At 49.0% G+C, this 20110-nt stretch overlaps 1 protein-coding gene across 9 annotated transcripts in view; it reads right to left on the bottom strand.

Moving 5' to 3' along the window:
- Rapgef1 (Rap guanine nucleotide exchange factor 1) overlaps positions 1 to 18300 on the bottom strand; it is a 125509-nt gene extending 107209 nt beyond the window's left edge. For 8 of the 9 annotated variants that reach the window (XM_020172140.2, XM_074052961.1, XM_074052954.1 and 5 more), the window contains exon 1: positions 18148 to 18300. In XM_020172140.2, the coding sequence (XP_020027729.2) occupies positions 18148 to 18208 (61 nt within the window). In that variant the 5' untranslated portion in view covers positions 18209 to 18300. Of the gene's footprint in view, positions 1 to 5742; positions 6386 to 18147 lie in introns of those variants that run through there. The other variant, XM_074052955.1, reaches the window with a different exon arrangement.
- Positions 18301 to 20110: the final 1810 nt, after the last annotated feature.

Below are 20110 nucleotides of genomic sequence, written 5' to 3'. Positions count from 1 at the left end.
AAGCCCACACCTCCAATTCCTCAATTCCAACTGGAATTGAGAGGAAGGCACTATTTTTACAAGTGAACAAAAAAGAGCAAATTTCTCCTCTGTTGCTTTTTCACGGTATTTGAAATACTTGGGGGATAATCAAAACATGTGTGGATAATCCTTCTTAAACTCTTGTTGCTCCTAGGATACTCAGGAGAAATTCTTGCGAGTTGAATGGCACTTGAGGCCTTTGAAGCCTGGCCCCAAGGCTACCTTTCACCTTTATCTCCCACTTTCTATACACAAGCCCACTCCTGGCTGCCTAGCTGCACGCACTGAACCTCACTTCTCTCTGCCCCAACTACAGTCAACATCCAGCTAATTCTCCAAGGCCGATTTAGGGGGGGGTCCCATAATCTCTGCTCCACCTGAAGGACTACGACCAAGGTGGGAAAGCCTACACTTCTCCCAGCCTCCACGGGCTCAGCCTTCAGGTGCCACTGCCTCCTGCTGTTGGCCACTCACTTTTAGAGACAGTGTCTCCAAACTAAGTACTGTGTGTACCTCCATCGTGAGCTTCAACTGGAGGCCAGTGTCCTTCTGTGCTCTGGTCACACAGCAGCTGGCAAGGGGCTTACCTTCAGCATCACTGAAAAGAAGCAAGCAAATGCTGCCTTTCATCAAAATAGCAGGGGTGAAAAGGCCTCTGGGGTGACCCAAGAGAGCCAGGGAATGCCTGCACACAGAAGGGTTCATGTGCCCAGAGAACTTGCATCTAAGGATTTCCTGAGTATGAACTCACAACCCCAGCACAGATCTGTTTCATCAATGAGAAGTTGAGTTTGAATTGGGGGGCGGGGGCGGGGTAAGCAACTTTCCCAAAATCCTGCCCCTTCTACTGTGTGGAGACCAGCCAAGGGTGGAGCCAGCATTTGAACCCAGGCTGCTGACCACACCTCTCGGGAAGCATCCCATCCTGTCTGGTGGAATGAATATTCAGGCAGAGGGAACAGCAAAGGCAAAGGCTCAGAGGCAGAGCAACAATTTGAGGAAAAGAACAGAAGCCGTTGGCCAGACGCAGCAACAGGGAAAGAGAGTGTAAGCAATGAGGCTGGGGTGAACCAAGGGCAGAGAGCAGAGGACCACAGGATTTTATCCCAAATGTGAACTGCTGCACAATTTTGAGCAGGCTGGTTTCATCCAATTCACCCTCTGGCTGCTGAAGGACAGGTGGACGTTTATGACAGAAGAAAGGAGATGGAGGTGCTAGAGAGGAGGGAGCCGTGCATCCAGGACAGACTGTGGTGGCCTTAGCAGAGGAAGTGTGAGAGTGATGAGGCCAGGAAGGAATGGAGTAAGTCTAAGGTCTGTGCCAGGGCTGGCAGTAGTGGTGCACAGCTGTGAAGTACTCCTAGCACTCAGGAGGCTGAAGAAAAGAAAAAAAGACTGTGACAGGGAACCTGAGAGGAGTCACCAGGCAGAGGGTAAAGTGGAGAACCAAGCACTGTGGGTTTAGGCCCAGAAAGTGTAGATGCATCTGCCACTGTCTGAATGTTTGTGTCCACCCAAAATTCACATTAAAGTATAAACCCCAAGGTGGTGGAATGAGGAGGAGGGGCCTTTGGGAGGTAAACAGAGGTGAGGGCAGAGCCCTCATGGATGGGTTAGTGTCTTTACAGAGATGTCACAGGGAGATCCCTTCCCCCTTCCACTATGTGAGGGCATAGCCAAGAAGGTGCTGTCTATAAACCAGGAAGACTGGCCTCCCCAGACACACAGTCTGCCATTTGGTCTTGAACTTGCCAGCCTCTAGAACTGTGAGAGAGAAATGTTTGTTGTTTATATGTCACCCAGTTTATGTCACTTTGTCATAGCAGCCCAAACAGACTAAGACAATGTCCAAGAAGACACAGTAAATAGGCAGTTGGTATGTAAGTCTGCAGATTAAGGAGAAATAGGTGTTGGAATTGCACATTTGGGGATGACCTGTATTTAGATTGACTAGATTTCCTGGAAGAGATCAGAGGTCTCAGCCCTAGGACCTTCCATAAAGCAGAGTTCAGAAGAAAGAGTGAAAATCCCCAGAAGGGCTGAGAGTAAGCACCCTTTTATGGAGCATCTATACATTAAGGGAACTCAGAAGAAGCTTGTGAACATTTACTATGTTTCTAAAGTACTGATGTAGCTGGGTGTGGTGGTGCAAACCTGTAATCCCAGCCCTGGAGAATCATTTGTAATTTCCAGATCAGCCTAGGCTACACAGAAAGATCCTGATTCAGGAAACAACAAACAAAACCCATCATCAACAAAAAGAAGAACTACTGATATACTAGGTGACTTCAAACATAATCTAAACTTTGGAGCTCTGTCTTTTGAGTTTTTAAATATCTTGCTTATTACGATGACTAATGCATCATCTAATTAATTAGCTAACATCCCCAGGCACAATGCACATTAAGTGTGAGAGCCATCAGAGTCTTCTTCACAGTGGCTAAACTTCTTGCTGCTGCTTCTCCCTCCAGTACTGCAGACAAAACGCAGGCACTGGGAGCAGACATTTCAACACTGCTGCTTGGGTGGTTCACTCTGCTTACACATCAGGATCAGCTTCAGTCTGTGATGTCTTCTGAAATATCTTTGTTCTACTTCTCCATGTCATCAGGATTTGTTTCAGTACTGGGCAGAGGCTTCAACCCAGCTCTCCCAAGTGCCAGCAGGACAAGTCACTCAAACCCTTCATGGCCTGGGCTTTTTTGTCTGCATAATGAGACTACTATGGCCTTCTTGCAGTGCTGGTAGGAGGGCATATGTATGTTTATATCATTATTATTATTCTAGGGCTACTTCTTATTTTTTTGGTCAAATTCCTAGGACACTTCCTTCCCATTCCTGTCCGTACTGGGCTGTGAGAAATGAATCCAAATGCTGCTCTCCATCCCCCACCCCTCCACCCTCTCCACCCCTCCCCCCTCCCACCCCCCCCACCCCCACATGCAGCAACAACTGAGATCTTGTTAGAATTGCCAAGTCTTAGTCCAACCCAGAAGCCCCCAGGCGCTAAAGTTGAGAACCACTGGAAAAAGTGGGCAACACTCTGGACACCCCAATGACCCTGCTCAGTACCTGCTCACACAGCAAGCTGTAGGCTACTAATCTGTCACAAACACAAAGCTTCTTACCTGTCTTTCTTGCTGTTTTCTTTCAATCCCAAATATATCACTTGCACAAAAATGAAACATCTTACAAAAATTCTACCCCAATACTCCTTTCTATAGAAATAGGAAAAATTTTTGAAACTGTACAGACAGAAAACAAAACAACCTCTGTCCAGCTTACTCCAGACTACTGCTCCAATGGAGCCATTCTCTGTGAGACTTAAACTGACAGCATCCACTCATTCCCGGAATGTGAGTCTAAGACCTGGTGAACCTTTGCCATAAGGAGGACATGTTTTGGTGGTTGTGGTCCATGCTTATTGCTTCTTAAACCCAAATGACCCAGAGTTTGATGCTTCCCCAACTTCAGTGAGTGCAATGTAGGAAGCAGCAGGGGTCCACAAGGAAAACAGAACCAAAACTGAACTCCACAGACCTTCCTGTACACCCTCTGGGTTTAATCCTGTGTTGGAACCAACTTGATTTCTCAAACAGTCCTCTTACTGCAATCCAGACCCTCTGCAATGCAAATCTGTGGAGCTCAGCAGTAAGCTAAGCTCCCACTTAAGTAAGTAAGCAACCACTTCAATGTTTGCCATCCACTCCAGGACACTGGTTCAAGGTGTGTGTGTATGTGTGTGTGTGCTGTAACCACCATGCCAGGAAAGCAGGTATGGGCCACATGACACAATCATCATCCCATCTTTCATGGCCCACATAAGCAGCGACCCTCATTGTGATTTTCTTCTTGTGTCCAGACATTAAACTGTGAGGTCAGAAGAGAAGTACACTCACAAGCAAAGATCCAGAACTCAGTTCCTGAACCAAAGGCTGACTCTCAACCAGGCGTGACCACAGGCAGGCTGAGGCAGGAGGATCAAGAGTCCAAGACTAGCTTGGGCTACATAGTGAGACTATCTAAAATATAAACCAAAAAAAAAAAAAAAAAAGGGGAGAGCTGGGATCTGGCTACAGTGAGCTCTACTAGCAAAGGGCCCTCACTCATCTATTGATGTCCAAACATCTCCTGCCCCAATCTGTGCAGAGCAGGTGCTTGGGAAATCGGCCAAAAGGATGGAAGCTTCAGACTGTACAGCCTTGACTCTAAGATACGTACTTTCTCACAATTTAACCTTTGGATCAAGGTGTGTGGTTCTACAGTCCACTCTGCTAGAATAGTTTCTTTTTGTGTATCTCCTGAGAAATGTTAAGTCAGTGATCATCCTACATGTGTCGTTGTCAGTGTTAACAAAAACAACAACAACCACCACAGTGATTGACTGTTGCCCAGATCCTCAGAGATGTGTTCGTGAGACTCATGCACCAGAAATGTTACTGCAGCAATCTCAGGGATCTTCTGCACAGAGGCACCGTGTCACTCAACAGGCCTGCCAGGTCAGAGGAAGTCTTGGCCTTGCCTTTCTTCCCTCCCTCAAGCGAGGGATACCTTCTCAGGAATGTGGCTCATAGCTTGGAATCCTGCCAAACAGTGCTGGGTGCCTGCCACCTGTGCCATCAAATCAGAATAAGTGCAGGCAGAGCCCACAGGGAGCTCAAGTCCATCCATCCATCCTTCCTGCCTTCCTGCCTTCCTTCCTCCCTCCCTCCCTCCCTCCCAACCTCCCTTCCTCCCCCACTCTCTCTGGCAGTGCTGGGGTTTGAACTCAGGACTTCATAATTGTTAAGCAAGTGCTCTACCACTTGAGCCATGCCTCCAGCTCTCTTTGCTCTTGCCAGTATGGAGACAGGGTCTTGCTTTTTTGCCCAGACCTGCCTGGACCTCAATCCTCCTATTTTACACTTTCCGTGATAGCTGGGGCTGGGATGACAGGCGTGTGCACCACCACTCATGCCTAGCTATAGGTTGCATTGGGGTCTCATGAACTTTTTGCATGTGCTGGCCTCAAACCATGATCCTCCCAATCTCCACTTTCCAAATAGCTAGGATTTATTTTTGGTGGTACTGGGGTCTGAACTCACAGCCTCACACTTGCTAGACTACTAGACAGTCACTCTACCACTTGAGCCACTCCACCAGCCCTTTTTTGTGATTGGTGTTTTGAGATAAGGTCTGCCAAGCTATCGGAGAGCCACATGATCTCTGCCTCCTGAGTAGCTAGGGATTATAGGCAGGAGCCCTGGTGCCCAGCCACATGCCATCTTTTAAGAAAAAGTCTCAACATATTTTATTATATTAGGATATTTAAGATTAAATAATATGCTTATGTTAATAAAAACTGAAAAATAGCCCAGTATAGGGCACTCATTTATAATCCTAGCATGCAGCTGAGGCAGGAGAATAACAAATTTGAGGACAGCCTGGGTTACACAGACAGGCCCTGTCTCAAAAAAATAAAACAACAAAAAACCTGAAAAAATTTGGTATTCATAGCAATTTTTTAAATTGTGGTAAAGCTGGAGGTATAGCTCAGTGGTACTATGCTTGCACTGCACAAGGCCCTGGGTTTTACTCTCAACATACACACAAATTGTGGTAAAGTACGCAATATAAAATCAGCCATCATGACCATTTTTAAACATACAGTTCAGTGGTAATAAGTAGCTAGCATTCATATTGGTGTGTTGTCACCACCATCCATCTCTAGAACTTTCTTACCTTGCAAGCTGAAACTGGGTCCCTACTAAACATTAACTCTCCATCCTTCCCTCCTTAGCTGCTGCAGAGTATGCTCAGTCTCTCTGACCTTGGCTCCTCTAGGGACCTTGGAGGTGGTATTGTCCAGTATTTGGCTTTCTGTGTCTGGCTTCTTTCACCTGGTACAATGTTTTCGAGGCCTGTCCATGTTGCAGCATGTCAGAGTTTCCTTCCTCTCAAAGGTGGAACAGTCTTCCATTGTGTGGAGAGATCTCTTGTATTTATCTGTTCACCCACGGAGAGATCTGGGTTGCTTCTACCTTTTGGCTGTTGTCAAATGGAAAGCTGGATGCTGTAGCAATTCTGTTTTTAATTTGAGGGAGCGCCATACTTTTTCCACAGTGGCCGCTCCACTGCACACTGCCAACAACATGTGCAAGGTTCTCAGGTCTCCAGCCACGCCAGCACTTGTTATCGTCAGTGTCTGAAAGCGCCGTTTTGAAAGAGCACACCACTGTGCCTCACTGCAGTTTTCAGATGTTTCTCTAATGATCAGGGAGTGATGCTGAGCACATCTTCATGTGCTTGTTAGCCATTTGCACAGCTTCTTTGGAAAAATGTCTACTTGAGTCCTTTGCCCATTTCTAAAAACTAGAAATTTTTAGAATTTTTTTGTTGGTCCCATGCCACCTTTATCTATTTACAGGAAATGGCTAGACAGTTAACCAAGGCCAAATTCTCATGCAGGTAAGTCATTACATCCATATAACGGAATACTACTCATCAATGAAAGGAATAAACTACTGATAAAAATAACAAGTTAGGTCTAGAGGTGTGGCTGGAGTGATAGCAAGCATGAGGTCATGAGTTCATACCCCAGTACAGGGTGGTGGCGGGGTGACTTTGAGTATTTGTCTGGAGCCCAGGGATGAGCTGAGGGAAACTAAGCCACATTCAGCCATGCCTTTGCTCAACACAGGCTTAAGTTAAAGGTCTGAGGAAAGAATGAGGTGCACAAAAATGCAGTCCGAGTCTGGAAGATATCAAAAAGGGAATTTTCAAACCCTTCCTTATACAACTTAGTAGTTCAAGTTAGTATACTATCATTTTCATCTTCCTAATAAAGCTACTTTTCCTAAAAAAAAAAAAAACTAACACACTTAGTTGGGTGAGGTGGTTCACACCTGTATCAGGAGGCTGAGACAGGAAGATCATGAGTTCAAGGATAGCCTGAACTACATAGTGAGACCCTGTCTCAAAACAACAACAAAAACCAAACTTAATGAATCTCAAAGGCAGTACACAGAGTAAAAGAAGCCGGTGTGCACAAGTCACACCACATGGCTACATTAAGATATTCTGGAAAAGGCAAACCCAGAAATAGATGGTAAGTGACCCACGGCTGCAGGGATAAGGGAAGGGTCTGACTATAAAGATGGGGCAAGGAGGTGTTTCCTGGTGACAGAACTGCCCAGCATCCTGGTTGTGGTGGGGGCTGTACAAATTGACACAAGCTAAGTCACAGAACTTTACAGCCCCAGAAAGTCCTCACTCAGAAGAAGAAAGTTCCCCTTGTATTCTCACAGGCATCACATGAGGCACCACCTCATGGAACCTCACAAAGCCTAAGATGGCATCATTACTACTGGCTGCCACTCAAGCCAGGGCTGACTGAACTAAGAGAAACTAAGTCCTGATGGGTTCAGATATCCAAGACCTGAGGTGTGTGCACCGTCACGCCAGCTATAGCAGGGATTTACAGCTGGTAGAAACGTGTCTGCACAGAATCAGCTCTCCAGGGGACAGGGTCACAGCCCTGGGAACTACTGCTCAGGGCCCTCAGCTTACAGAGGGACCCAGGGGCCAGCAAGTAAACTTGGCTTGCCCCAGAGGACACAGGGAGTCTGCAGTGGGTGTTCTCTGCCCTGCCCGAGATGCCCCGGTTCCTAAGCCTTGTGGTGACAGTGACTCACACACTCCCCATGACGACTTCGACCTGCATCACTTCCTCAGCAGGAGGGGGGTCAGGGCTCAAGAGTGTGTAGTCTAGGTCCCTAACTCACATCCCATTCTGTCAAATGTAAAAACGTCACTTAAACACCTTTTGGATCTGGGGTAATTAATACAGACAGCTCCATGAACAGAAAAACAAGGCTAGACCGTGCAGAAGAACATTCTTTTGATCTGTGTCTTTGGTTTTGTGATGAACTCACAGAATTACTATTTGTAAGGCACTCCTGACAAGCCAGGCAGAAGCACAAATTAGTGTGGTTATGCTAATTAAGTGAGAGGTCCTGCAGTTTCAGGACCAGTGATTAAAGAAAAGGAGAAGGGTGAGCTAGCTTTGGTCTCTCCTCAAACAGGACTCCCTGCGTGCTTCACACCAGCTGCACTGACAGATCCATAGGAAGACAGCATACAGGAGCTTTCACATGTCAGAAAGGCCCAGGAGAGAGGGGAGGAAGACAGAGCAATACAGCAGGAGTCTGAGTTTATCTCAGACTGTGACCATTAATCACAGGAGAGTAAGAGATGACTCTGATCCTGCACTCAATATAATTTGTAAGGTATGTGCCCACGAGGCGCTCAAATGGCTTGTAGTATTTTAATAGTTACAAAACAAAAGTAATGCATTGTGTTCATTTCACCTCCACAGCTGAACAAAATGATTAAATTAATCCTGAGTCACCCCTGGAAAGAGAAACTGAAGTGGTGTCTCTTGGGATGGGGCAAAAACATGTCTGCTGGTGGGTCATCCCTTCTTGGCTCTAACAGCCACAAGGACATGGCATTCCTTCAAGCAGGCTCTACCTGCACATGCTGGGATCACATGTGGAACTGAAATGGAATGCCATCTGCTCTTAATGTAAAAAAGTATTTCTTGGAAGTCAGCATTCTCAACAGAGACAGTACACGCTCAGCATACATGAGGGCCTGGATTCATCCCCAGGAGAGAGCCAGAGACCTCCCTCTCCTTGTGAGTGCTACAGTCTGAATTTTGTTTGCCACACTACCACCCATGTTTAAGGAAATGGTTATTTTAGCGCAGAAGAGACCTTAGGTAAGAACAAAGGAAATGTTTATCGAGCACTGTTATCATTTTTGCAGTACTGGGGATTGAGCCCAGGGTCTCACACATGCTAGGCAAGTACTGTACCACTGAATGGCATTTCCCAGCCATTTTGTTTTTGAGATAGGGCACCTTTTGCCCAGGCTGTCCTCAAACTCACGTCCTCCTACTTCTACCTCCTAAGTAGCTGGGATTACAGACGTGTACCACCATGCCTGGCTTTATTGAGCACTTGTTATCTGCCGAGACTCGGCTAAAACTTTAGGTGCATCATCTCACTTACCCACTCCTCCCTCAACACCATAAGGCAGTCCTGTTATAATTTCCTCCATTTTCCTAATAAGAAACTGAGGCTTAGACAAGGGGAAATGACTTGTCCAAGGTCCCACGACCAGCATGTGAAAAGAGGGATCTAAAATCCCAGCTCTTGGCTCTGAGACCTGGGCTCAGCCACTGCTTTGTACCCACTACTGTACTGGGGGGAAGACTGAGAATCTTCAAAGGGCCACAAGGAGGTCTCCTTCCTGCACTGCTCAGACTCTGCTGCCTGTAACAGAGACAGTATGGAAGCTCAGATGCAGTCTCCTGCACACAACACAGATTGTTGACCTCCACTCCCTTCCCCTCCCAGGGTACTGGCCCCTCTCACCAGTACCCTGGTGTCACTGTCACCCTCACCCCTGGGAAGGCGGCTCAGTGACATCCAGCTGGTGCTGGGGTGGGGAGAGCCATTGTAACTCATAAGGGCCACTTCTGCTGTCTCGCCATCTATGGGAAGTGGCTCCAAAGCCAACTTTACACAGTATTTCCAGTCAATGCACTTTTCAGACACTTCTGTAGCTGAGAAACCAGAAGCTACTTTGTAAATCTGTAGGCAGATGTGGAGCCACAGTCATGGTCCTGCAGAGAGACTGGAAAGCCCCAGGGGAGGCCCAGAGCTGGTTCCAAGCAATGACAAACAACAGTGGTGCCTCCAAGCCACCCCTTATGGCTGTGGCTCTGCAGGAGACCAGACCAGGTGGGGAAGAGAAGGGAAAACCAAGCTCCCTGCAACTCAGCCCCTGGCAAGTCACTTCTCCTTTCACTGCCTCTCTTTCCCCAACTGTGAGATGGGCCATTTCTCTTTATAAGAATAGAATTAGGGGCTAGCTCAAATGGGTGTGGTTCAAATGGTAGAGTGCCTGACTAGCAAGCTCGAAGTCCTGAGTTCAAATTTCAGTACCTCCTTAAAAAAAAATAGAATGAATTAAGGAGAACACTCCTGAAAGTAATGCTCCTAGCACAGTTCCTGGCACACAGGAATTACGTAATAAATGTTCCCTATTAAGCTCCCCCTCTGAGAAAATGCTGTGCACCTCTAGCACCTATGATAAGAAACAACAAAACTCAAAACAACAAAGAAACCAACATCTGTAAGTGTTCTGAAAGTTGTAAAGGCTTATATGGGTTTGTCCCAATGGTGAATAGCAAGTGTCATGCCGGATCTAGTGCTGTTCAAAACCATCAGCTAACAGCCCTCTATATGTCTCACTCCCTGCTCAGGGTAGACTCAGTTAGAATTAGAAATGGCCTCTCAGGGCTGAGGCTGTAGCTCAGTGGAAGAGCATATGCCTAGCCTACAGGGCCCTGGGCTACGTCACCAGCACTGCAAATGGGGGGGGCTCTCATGTGGATCTGTCTTCCCCATCAAGTTATAACAGAGGTACCAGGAGGCTCAAAAAGATTCAGCAATTTGCCCAAGGTCACCCAGCAAGAAGCAAGGCTTCCTGAGCCCTGGCCACTCCTACAGAACAGCCAAGCATCCCTCCTGCACTGTCAGAGGCCTTGTTGCTGTGGCAACCACTTTCCCGATAGAGGGATCCCTTGAAACATGGAAACCCATTTTTATTCACATCACAAGTCCCAAGAGAATGAGATCCTGAGAGCAGGTGAAAACATAGATGAGTGGTAAGCATTCACATGGCTTTGGTCCTGACTTTGCCCCACTCATTATATAACTGTGCGCATCTTAACTACTCCAGATCTCAAAGAAAAGCCCTGTGGCTTAGTTTCCTCTTCTGCAGAGTAAGAACAGTAGGAGTACCTTGCTCCTATTGTGAGGATGGGCACGTGTAAAATGCCCAGGGCACAGCCTGATACTGGCACATGGCAAGCCTAACGAATGTTAGCTGCTACTCTTATTTTTACTTATTGAAAAAGAGGCTGAGAGGAGCCAACTCCATGGCCCTCATACAATCATCCATCTATTTGTTCATAACTTTAAGTAGGGGAGACACACGTGATTATCCATAACAAGCAAACAAATACCATCATTGTTCCCAACCAGGGGTTTTGTTTGCTTGCTTGCTCTCAGTCAACTAAGTGAGTATCTGGAGTCATCACAGTCCACTGGGCTCAGCTGTCCCTCTGCCCCCTCCATTCCATATCATTTCTTCTTCCAAATATTGCAGCATCACATTCCTGCTCCATTCTTAACCAAGCAGGATGGCCTGGAAGCCACATCTGCCCCAGGTCCATACCAACAACACACATGTTAAAAAACTATAAAGCACATGCCTGAAATTGGCCCTTTCATTCCTGGCCCTAGGAAGCACTGCACACCATTCTGTGCCCCAGGTCCCATTTTTACACTTGAAAAATAGGGCAGATAAAACTTAATTTGTAGTGAAATGACCATGGCTCTGGTAAGCAAAGGAAAGATGTGAGAAAGACAGACAGAGACTGAGAGACCTCCTTCAGGAGTCCATGGGCGCAGAAGGCTGAGCTGCTGTGAGGCAGCAAATGCACTGTGGTTCAGAAAATATCATGTTATCTCCCAAACCACAGCCTGGAAGCAAACAGAGAAAGAGGAATTACAGCCATCAGAGTCCAGATTTCTAGTCCACTCGGTCAGTCTCTCCAGTGCATCTGAGCTCAGAAAGAGACACCAGGTGCCTTGACAAAAACAACAGGGGAGTCAGAGGGATGGCAGCAATCAGCCCCCCAGCACCTTAAAGAAAGCAGGTACCTCCAGTCACTCATGACCAGAGCTGACGGGCTGGGGGGCTGGTACTAAAGAATGTCTGAAGACCAACAGAAAAAAAAAATCACAAGTAATCATTTCTGTAGTCTTGGTTTGTAAATGTACAGCAAAATGACAAGCACTCAATTCAGGGTGAGCACTGCCAAGAGGACTTTGCTCCTGTGCAAACCAAGCAGTCAGTACACATGATAGCTCAGAGCATGTGATGACTGGCAGGTGCAGTGTCCAGGCTCAGCTTCTCCCTGTTCTAGAGTTCTGAGAATTTGACCTTTTTTTCTTTTTTCCCTCTACTGGTGAGGATCAAACTCAGAGCTGTGCATTTGCCAAGTATACACTCTATGTTCCCAGCCTCTTGTTTGAGACATGGTCTTGCTGTGTTACCCCGGCTGGTCTCCAACTCCTATGCTCAAGTGATCCTCCCACCTTAAGCCTCCCCAGTAGCTGGGACCACAAAACCATGCCACCACCACACCTGGCTTGGGAGTTTGGTATCAGCCTAGTTGTCAATTTTCAGAGGACTACACAAAAACATTGATCAATGTATATAGCTACCATAGAACCCCAACTCACTGGATACCCCTCATCAGAGAACTAGTCTCACTAATTCAGTAAGAAACAGCCTAATTAGCAGTTTAAAATCAGAAGAAGCGATATCTAAAGTTTGTGGGGGCTGGGGTGCAACTCAGGGTGAAAGCCACATGCCTAGCAAGTATAAAGGCCCTCAGTCTGGAAAGGAAAGGAAAGGAAGGAAGAGAAAGTGTGAATTATATTACACATAATCTCAAGAATGTGTGCACACAAGGGGGAGAGAGAGAGAGAGAATGGACAGATAGAATTAAAGATAATCAGAGACCTGGAATCAGAAACCTAAGTTCATTCTGTGATAACATGAACTCAGTTTATTCAGTCTTCTAATAAATATGTGAGCACCTATTGTGTGCCAGGCTCTGAGGCAGCCACCAAGTGGTGGACGGGCAGGCTCCTCCACTGAACTGATGGTCTATTTAAGGCTCTATTTGTTGATTTTTAACTTGCAGACAGGAAACTGGGGCTTTGAATTCTGAATGAGTTAAACAGTGTCATTCCACCCAAGTGTTTACTTGAGGCGTTCCTTGGAATTTCCTATCTGCCAGAGGAAGGGAAGGCACCAAGAGCCTGGAGGAAGGTGGTTTTGGTGGAGGATGCTGTGAGAGCATCCAGGAAGTGGGTTTTCACACTGTTCAGTGAAGGGTCCCAAAAGGAGCCTCAGGGCTATAGCTGAGCAAGATGAATTAAACTCAAAGTGGCTTCCCCACAATTTTTTTTTATGGTATACAATGTGGAAGCCAGGATCTAATGCATACTAGGCAAGAGCGGGGTACCACTGAGCTACATCCCCAGCTCAATCCAATGGCCTCTCGTGTATAAAAAGGAACCTGCTGCTTGACTGTAGGTGTGGCTCAAATGGTAGAGTACCTGCTTTGTGAGCACCTGCTTTGTAAGTGCAAAGCCCTCCATTCAAACCCTGCCCCATCACAAAAAGCAAACAACAGAAAAAGGACTTGCTGCTTAGGGAAGCACTTATTTCACAGTCCCACTCCATCCTGATAAAGTGAGACCCCAAAAAGAACACCCAAGCACATAGCATCAGGTCTCAGACAATCTTAAACAGACAACTAGAAATTAAGATGACAGGCCTACCAGATGACAGGTCCTTTCTTTATTCAAGAACTGGGGGTTTTTATTTGTTTATTCATAAAACAGCCTTTGGGGTGATGTGGGTAACAGTCAGAAGAACACCTGTCCCAGCAGTCAGGCAGCCGGTCAGAGGCTGCGTGGGCGTGGCAGGCAGTGGCGTTGCCAGGCCTCTCCTCTTTCCACTGTGTCATCTTAATATGGCAACAGGCAACACATTCAGCTGGACTGAGGTAAGACCCAGCCTGGCATTCAAGGCAATCTGTTATCCGGGCTAATTTGGGAAATGATTTTTCTGCAAGCTCATACATGACTCATCTTGATAGGCCTCCTATTGGGTCTCCTGGCTACAAGGAATCCCATTCAAACTGCTTGTGCCAACAGCTGCTCGGGAGATCAGGAAACATTTAGGGTTGCTGTGGTTGGTTTTTAAAAAACAGGTTTATCTGTGTTAATGCTATTTCTTATCTACTTATAGTATCGCTCATGCTGTTAGTATTATAAATATCACATGCAGCTTAAAGGCCAAGTTGGATCTACTTTAGCGGTAGATATTTTTTCTAAGGTCAGGAAAGACATGCAGAAACATGAGGCAGAATTAAGATGGAAGCTGCTGTGTCCCCAGCAGCCCGGGAGGCTCTAAACAGCTCTTATAGAGGAAGAAGGGGGACTAGTTCCCCATTTCACTTCCCCAGGGCTGTGATCTTGGGCAAATAACAAAATTTCCCTGGGCCTTAACTGCCCACAGGTGCAAAATGGAGACATTCTGCCCTGCCTTCACCCTCAGGGATGTCATGAGAATGAAGTGACAAGAGGTAGTCTATAAATGCATTCTGAAAATCATAGGAAGTTGCAGAAACGTTCAGGACCAATTTGCTATTACCCCTGGGCTGCCACTTGGGAAGACCAGGTTGCTGAAAGTGCCGGCACCACAAGGCATCACGGGAGTCTGCCAAAGGACAAGGCACTCAGATGCATCAATGAGCAAGCGGATGAGGAGCGCATGCTACACTGGCTGACTGAGTACATGGTGACCACAAAGATTCCTAACTGCGGGAAAAGGGGAAGGGTAAATTTTGAGGAGCTTAAAACTGACCAAAATACAGTGATTGCTAATCTGTCTGAGAGGCCTTCTTTCCTAGAGCAGGAAATGTGCAGCCCCACCTGGGATGACACTTGTATTTTCAGTAGCTCTCCTGAGAAGATACAAAATAACAAGGAGTTACTAGGAATGTAGTCATTGTTAAATTTCCTTTCACTGTACATAGCAAAAGCAGTACAGTGAATGTAAACATTCAAAAAATACACTACATGTATTTGGTTTGCTCTGCAGCTTGGGGGAACTTGAGGCCAATTCACCAGCCCCAGGGGTACAGGGAACTAGCGCTGGCCAGACAGGTTGGTAAATGATGAAGCTTCTAGGCAGACTGGTTTGCTGGGAGCACAGAGAGGCAGGAAATGGATTAAATAACAACAACAACAACAAAACTAAAAACTAAAAACAAAACTGCAACTGCTGTCTTTCATGGAAGCAAGGAACATTCCTACAGCTCAAGGACCAGAACAATTTGTAGGTGCGTGGTACACTCTCTGGTGAGGGAACCGAGAGCGGCAGGCAGGGCAACTGCACCTCTGATGTGGAGTGCAATGAACAAAGCTGAAGTACCTCCCTCCCTCAGTGCAGAGGCCTGGCAGGCTGTGCCCCAGCAGGCTCGTGCCTGTACCCCGTGGCTCGTCCTGCACATCAATCAGATACCTCTTTGCCATAGCACTTCACAGCTACACACCCAATCCAGTCCTGCAACCTGCCCAGCACTCCGCACACAGCGCAGGCAGACACCGTTGTGCAGCGGCTGGCGTGATGTCTGCTGCACTCCCTGTAGGATCCCCAAAGCCCTCACAGCACTTGGTAGAGCAGGTACGCACACAGTCAGCACTAGATGAAGGAATGGATGATCAAAGTCCAAATCAAAAGCAAATGTGAATTATTTCTCCAAAGTCAGGGATGCAAATCCAAATGTCAACAGTCCCCTGGGGGCAAGGGGAATTTGTGATGCGGCTGGCAGAGAAGGGGTGGGGACTCCATAGAGCTGGCCACCACCTGGCTCCTACCCACAGCCTTTCAGGTAGGAGCAAGGTTCAGGAATGACAGAGATTCTCATTTGTCAACAGAACCAGGAACCTGAGATTTCTGAGCAATTTCCTGATTTTTAAATATTGACTAGTAACTTTTTTTTTTTTTGCCTTAAGAACCCATGTGGATGGAATGGATCGAAGCCAGCCCACAACTGCCAGTCTGGCCTTAGGCTCCAGAAATGTCAGGGCATTGACTATTCTTACTCAGTGTCTTTACAGAAGAACCATGGACAAACAGAACCCCCACACCAGCTTGCACAAGCAGAACCATACTCATGTGTGCCTTAATGTGGTCTCCAGGCCCCGGTATCCCAGACTCAGAGTGGCTGCACCCATCTCTGGATGATCTTGCAGAACAAGCCTATCCAGGCTCCTGGGGAAGAACTACTCAGCACTTGCCCATGATGCACCCCAGGAGCTTACCCTCATTCTGGCCTTCCTCTTGCCCTCCTAACAGACAGAGCCCACTCAGCCCAGTGAGTTATCTTCTGCACCCTCTGGACCACCGACTGTCCTGATTCTCCCTGGGCACTTGGGACAGCTAGAGCATAAGGCTTGCCTTTCTGTGTCCCCATGAGGGGTGTGGCCTCTGAGGCCATATGGACAACAGCCCCAGGCAGGGATTACAGATCACACCATGCCTACAAGTAAAAGACCTCCTGCCTCCTGCACATCTGTGATCCCCAGCACTCTGAGGAAGTGCCAGCCCTGGGTTTGCCAAGAGCACAACTTTCTCATCCTGGCATTTCTCACCAAATCATCTTTCTTCGTCCCTGCCATTCACCTCTCTTCCCTCCATCTCTACCTCCACCAAAATATCTCACCCCTCTCTTCAGAGTTACAGCAGCACTGTCCCCTCCAGAACCTGACCTCCCCGACCCTCACCTGGGCCAGAGCTGCACATTCAAGCAGCTGGCAGCCCAAGTACTACTAGGTCCAGCTGTCAAGACAGGCTGCATCTGTGGCAGAGGGCAGCGCTCAAAGAAGGCCCAGGATGACCTATGCTGAAGTGGACTAACAGGAGAGAATCAGAAGGGTCATGTCATTCTGAACTGTGGGAAGCAACTCATGCAGTGACAGGTAGTCGTCACTGCACTGTTTACTTTTCCATGATTTCCCCTTCATTGAGAATTAACATAATAATAAACTGACAATCGAAAAACTCAGTGAGTGCTACTTTTAAATAAATTATCCAAGCTTTCCAACAGTGCTATTTAAGAAATGCTGCATAGATGAACCAAAGCTATTTATGAGCCAGCCTGTATGCAGGAAAGTAACTCACAGTCACCAGGCAAGGCGCTGGCACTGCAGAACAGTGCAAAAAATACCCCAGAAACAGCACCCAAAACCAAGTGTCCCACCCCTGAGAAAAGTGCTCTGGCTTCTGGTCAGAGGGCCAAGCATCAATGTCCAGCCTGCTGCCCCTTTGCTGGGTGGGCTACAGAAATTCACTGAGCTTCTCTGAGCCTGTAACATTCAAGGATTTAATAAGCAACACATTTAAGGGTCTAAGCACAGAGCCGGATACTGCAAACCCTCAATAAAGGCTACTGAAATTTCCTTCCTGTGCTTAAACCGCGGGCTGTAAAAGCTACATTGCCTTCTGGGGTGCACCGCAGAGGTGTAGCCCAGAAAAGTATCCTGATTCCACCTCAGAAACAAGCAACTCCCCAAAATTAATGCTACCGATCCCCTTCTCAGCCCCCTAGAAATCTACCTTTCCATAAGGCAGCTGTTGAGCCAACCTGAACCCAGGCTATGGCAACCCCCAGTACAGGGGGGTCCCAGTACAGGAGTCCTGGGATCACATCCTGGCCTCACCTCAGCACCCAAGGATCCGCCCTGCAAGGTGTCTCTCCAGCTAACTGGAGAGCTCTGGGCCCCATGTGCACAGCAGTAATTGACTATTCGCAGAGTCTATTCCCAGAACAGGCCAAATCCAGGGGAATCAGAAGGCGACTCCCCAAGACTTCTAGGAACACACAAAGAGATGAGAAAAGCGTCAAGATCCACGATCTCTCCCAAACTCCACCAGCTCCCCGCCAGTCCTGCTTGCATGCAGAACTGGGCTTGATATCAGAGGGCAACTTGAGCGCACCCCGGAAAATGCCCCAACACACCCAAGCCTGCTTCCTTTGAAGCCACCGAGCTGGACACCTGTGGTTAAATTTAAACCCGAGCCTCATCAGGAGTGACACATTTTATAGCCGGGCTGCGTTCACCTTGGGAGCGCCTTGAAGCCCAGGCCGGGGCGCGCAGCTCCGCACGCGGCGGGGTTCGGTCCTGGCCCCCCCCAGCACCCCCTCCCCCGTCGGGACACTCCGGGCAGGGGACAGCCGGGGCCCCAGCCCTGCCACCCTCGGAGCTCCTGACGCTGCGAGCAGCGCCGGGCCCCGGCGCAGGCCGGCCGGGCTCAAGATGGCCCTGCGCGCAGCGGCCGCGCCAGGCCTGGCGGAGTCGGGGCCGCGCTCCCGGGAGCCCCGCGGGCCGAGCGCACGAGGCCGGGGCCGAGCGCGCGCCTCACCTGCTTTCTCGATCTTGCCGGACATTTCCGGGCTGCGCCGGAGGCCGAGGCCGCCGCTCATCGGGCCCGGGCCGGGCCGCTGCGGAGCGACAGGCCGGCGCGCCCGCTGCTCGCCTCAGCCCTGGCTCGCCGCGCCTCACACCCGCGCCGCCATGGCGGGCTCCGCGCGGCCGACGGCGCTCCAGCCCGCCCCGGACGCCGCTCCCGCCGCCGCTCCGCCTCCCGTGCGCCCGCCGCCTCTGCCGCCGCCGCTCCCGGCCCCGCGAGCCGGCCGCAGCGCCGCGCCGCCGCCCGCCGGGCCTGGGCCGCGGCCACGGCGCCACCTGCCGGAAACCCGCTGTGCCGCCGTGGCCACAGCGCCCCCTGCCGGCTCGGAGCCAGCCTGAGGCGCCCGTCCGAGGTGCAGCGCCCCCTGCCGGCCCGGAGTCTCCGCGCCAGAGGCCTGGCACCCCCACCCCTCACACACCCCGTAACTTGGCATCCTTTGCAGTGCGACGGGAGAATCCAGTGACACCCCCAACACAGGGCTCAGTCAGTGCCTTCCACTGTCTGGCATGCCTCTTACCTGCGATGCCCAGATTTCCCCCCATCATTCAAAGATTCAGCATCCTCTGCAGGCCAGAGGCTCCACACCAAGGCCTGGAGTTGACCCTGACCTGCCAGCTGGGAGCCTGTCTTGATATCCCCCATAAAGATGCAGCACCCTCTACTTCAGTGGAGCTCACACATCAAGACCTGGGAGTGATCACATAGCACCTCCTACCAGGCCACGGAATAGCCAGTCCAAGGAATGACCCCCCCTCTGGAATTTCATGCCTTCTACTGCCCCCTAGTCCATGCCAAACCTTGGCCCTGGTACCTCCCCCATGTGGGACTCAACAGCCCCTGAAGGCTGAAGCCCCTTGGCCTGTCTGAGCTTGACTCTGCTAGGGCCTGATCCCCTGAGTCAAGTCCTAGACCCAGTTCCATGAGGGACACAACACCCCCACCTGCTGTGCTCATTCAACCCTCCAGTGGCAACCCTGGGACTTTTCTAGTATGTTAATGGGTTCATTGAAAGTTCTGCTTTTAGGATTCAAAGAACATGGTAGGGCTAGGGCCTATGTCATGTGCTGTGGGTCCTACAAAAATGGACACAACTGCCGGGTGCGGTGGCTCATGCCTGTAATCCTAGCTACTCGGGAGGCAGAGATCAGGAGGATCGTGGTTCAAAGCTGGCAGAATGGCTGAAGTGGTAGAGCAACTGCCTAAGCAAGCCTAGCAAGCATCAAGCTCTGAGTTCAAACCCCAGTACTGCCAAAAAAGGACAAAACTGATCCCTCCCCCAAAGTTGGGAAGTCAAATTGTATCCTGCAAGAGTTAAACAACAATACATTGTAGCAACACGAGGGGCCCTTCATATATAGGGTCTCTGCTTCCTGCTCACTGTTCTTAGACCTAGATGGAAGACAAACAACATAAAAGCAACTCCAGGTTAGTTCTTCCTTCTGTTTCCCTCAAAAGACATAAATTAAGTAAGCTAGTGGTGGGGACAGGATTTGGGGGAGGTGCAGGGCTATCAATAGAGGCTCCTATGTCTACCTCCCACACACTCCAATGGGTCACCAACTCCATGACTGATTGCTGGCTAGAGCAGGCAGCCATATTTCCACAGCCAGCACTTCATCAGTCCCAGCCCTCTAGGGGTCAAAGACAAAGCCAAAGACTGACAAATTCATTTTCCTTTTCGAGTAGATGAATGGCCGCTCAGAGCCAGAGTGGCCCTACTCAGCTCCGTGGGCAGCTGCATCACCAGGCGAACCTCACCCCTGGCTGGAGGCTTCCTCCCAGCCCTCCCAAGGTACCCAGCTCTTCTAGGCTTCTGGGCAGAGAAGGGCCGGTATTCAAGTCCAAAATCTTGTACAAAGAAGGAAATTAGACTGAAAGATGGCAGTCAAGCTTAGGGATCCTGGAAGCAAAGCCA

This window comes from Castor canadensis, chromosome 13 (assembly GCF_047511655.1).
Source record: "Castor canadensis chromosome 13, mCasCan1.hap1v2, whole genome shotgun sequence".
Taxonomy (NCBI): Eukaryota; Metazoa; Chordata; class Mammalia; order Rodentia; family Castoridae; genus Castor; species Castor canadensis.
This window is presented reverse-complemented; position numbering and strand designations above follow the sequence as displayed.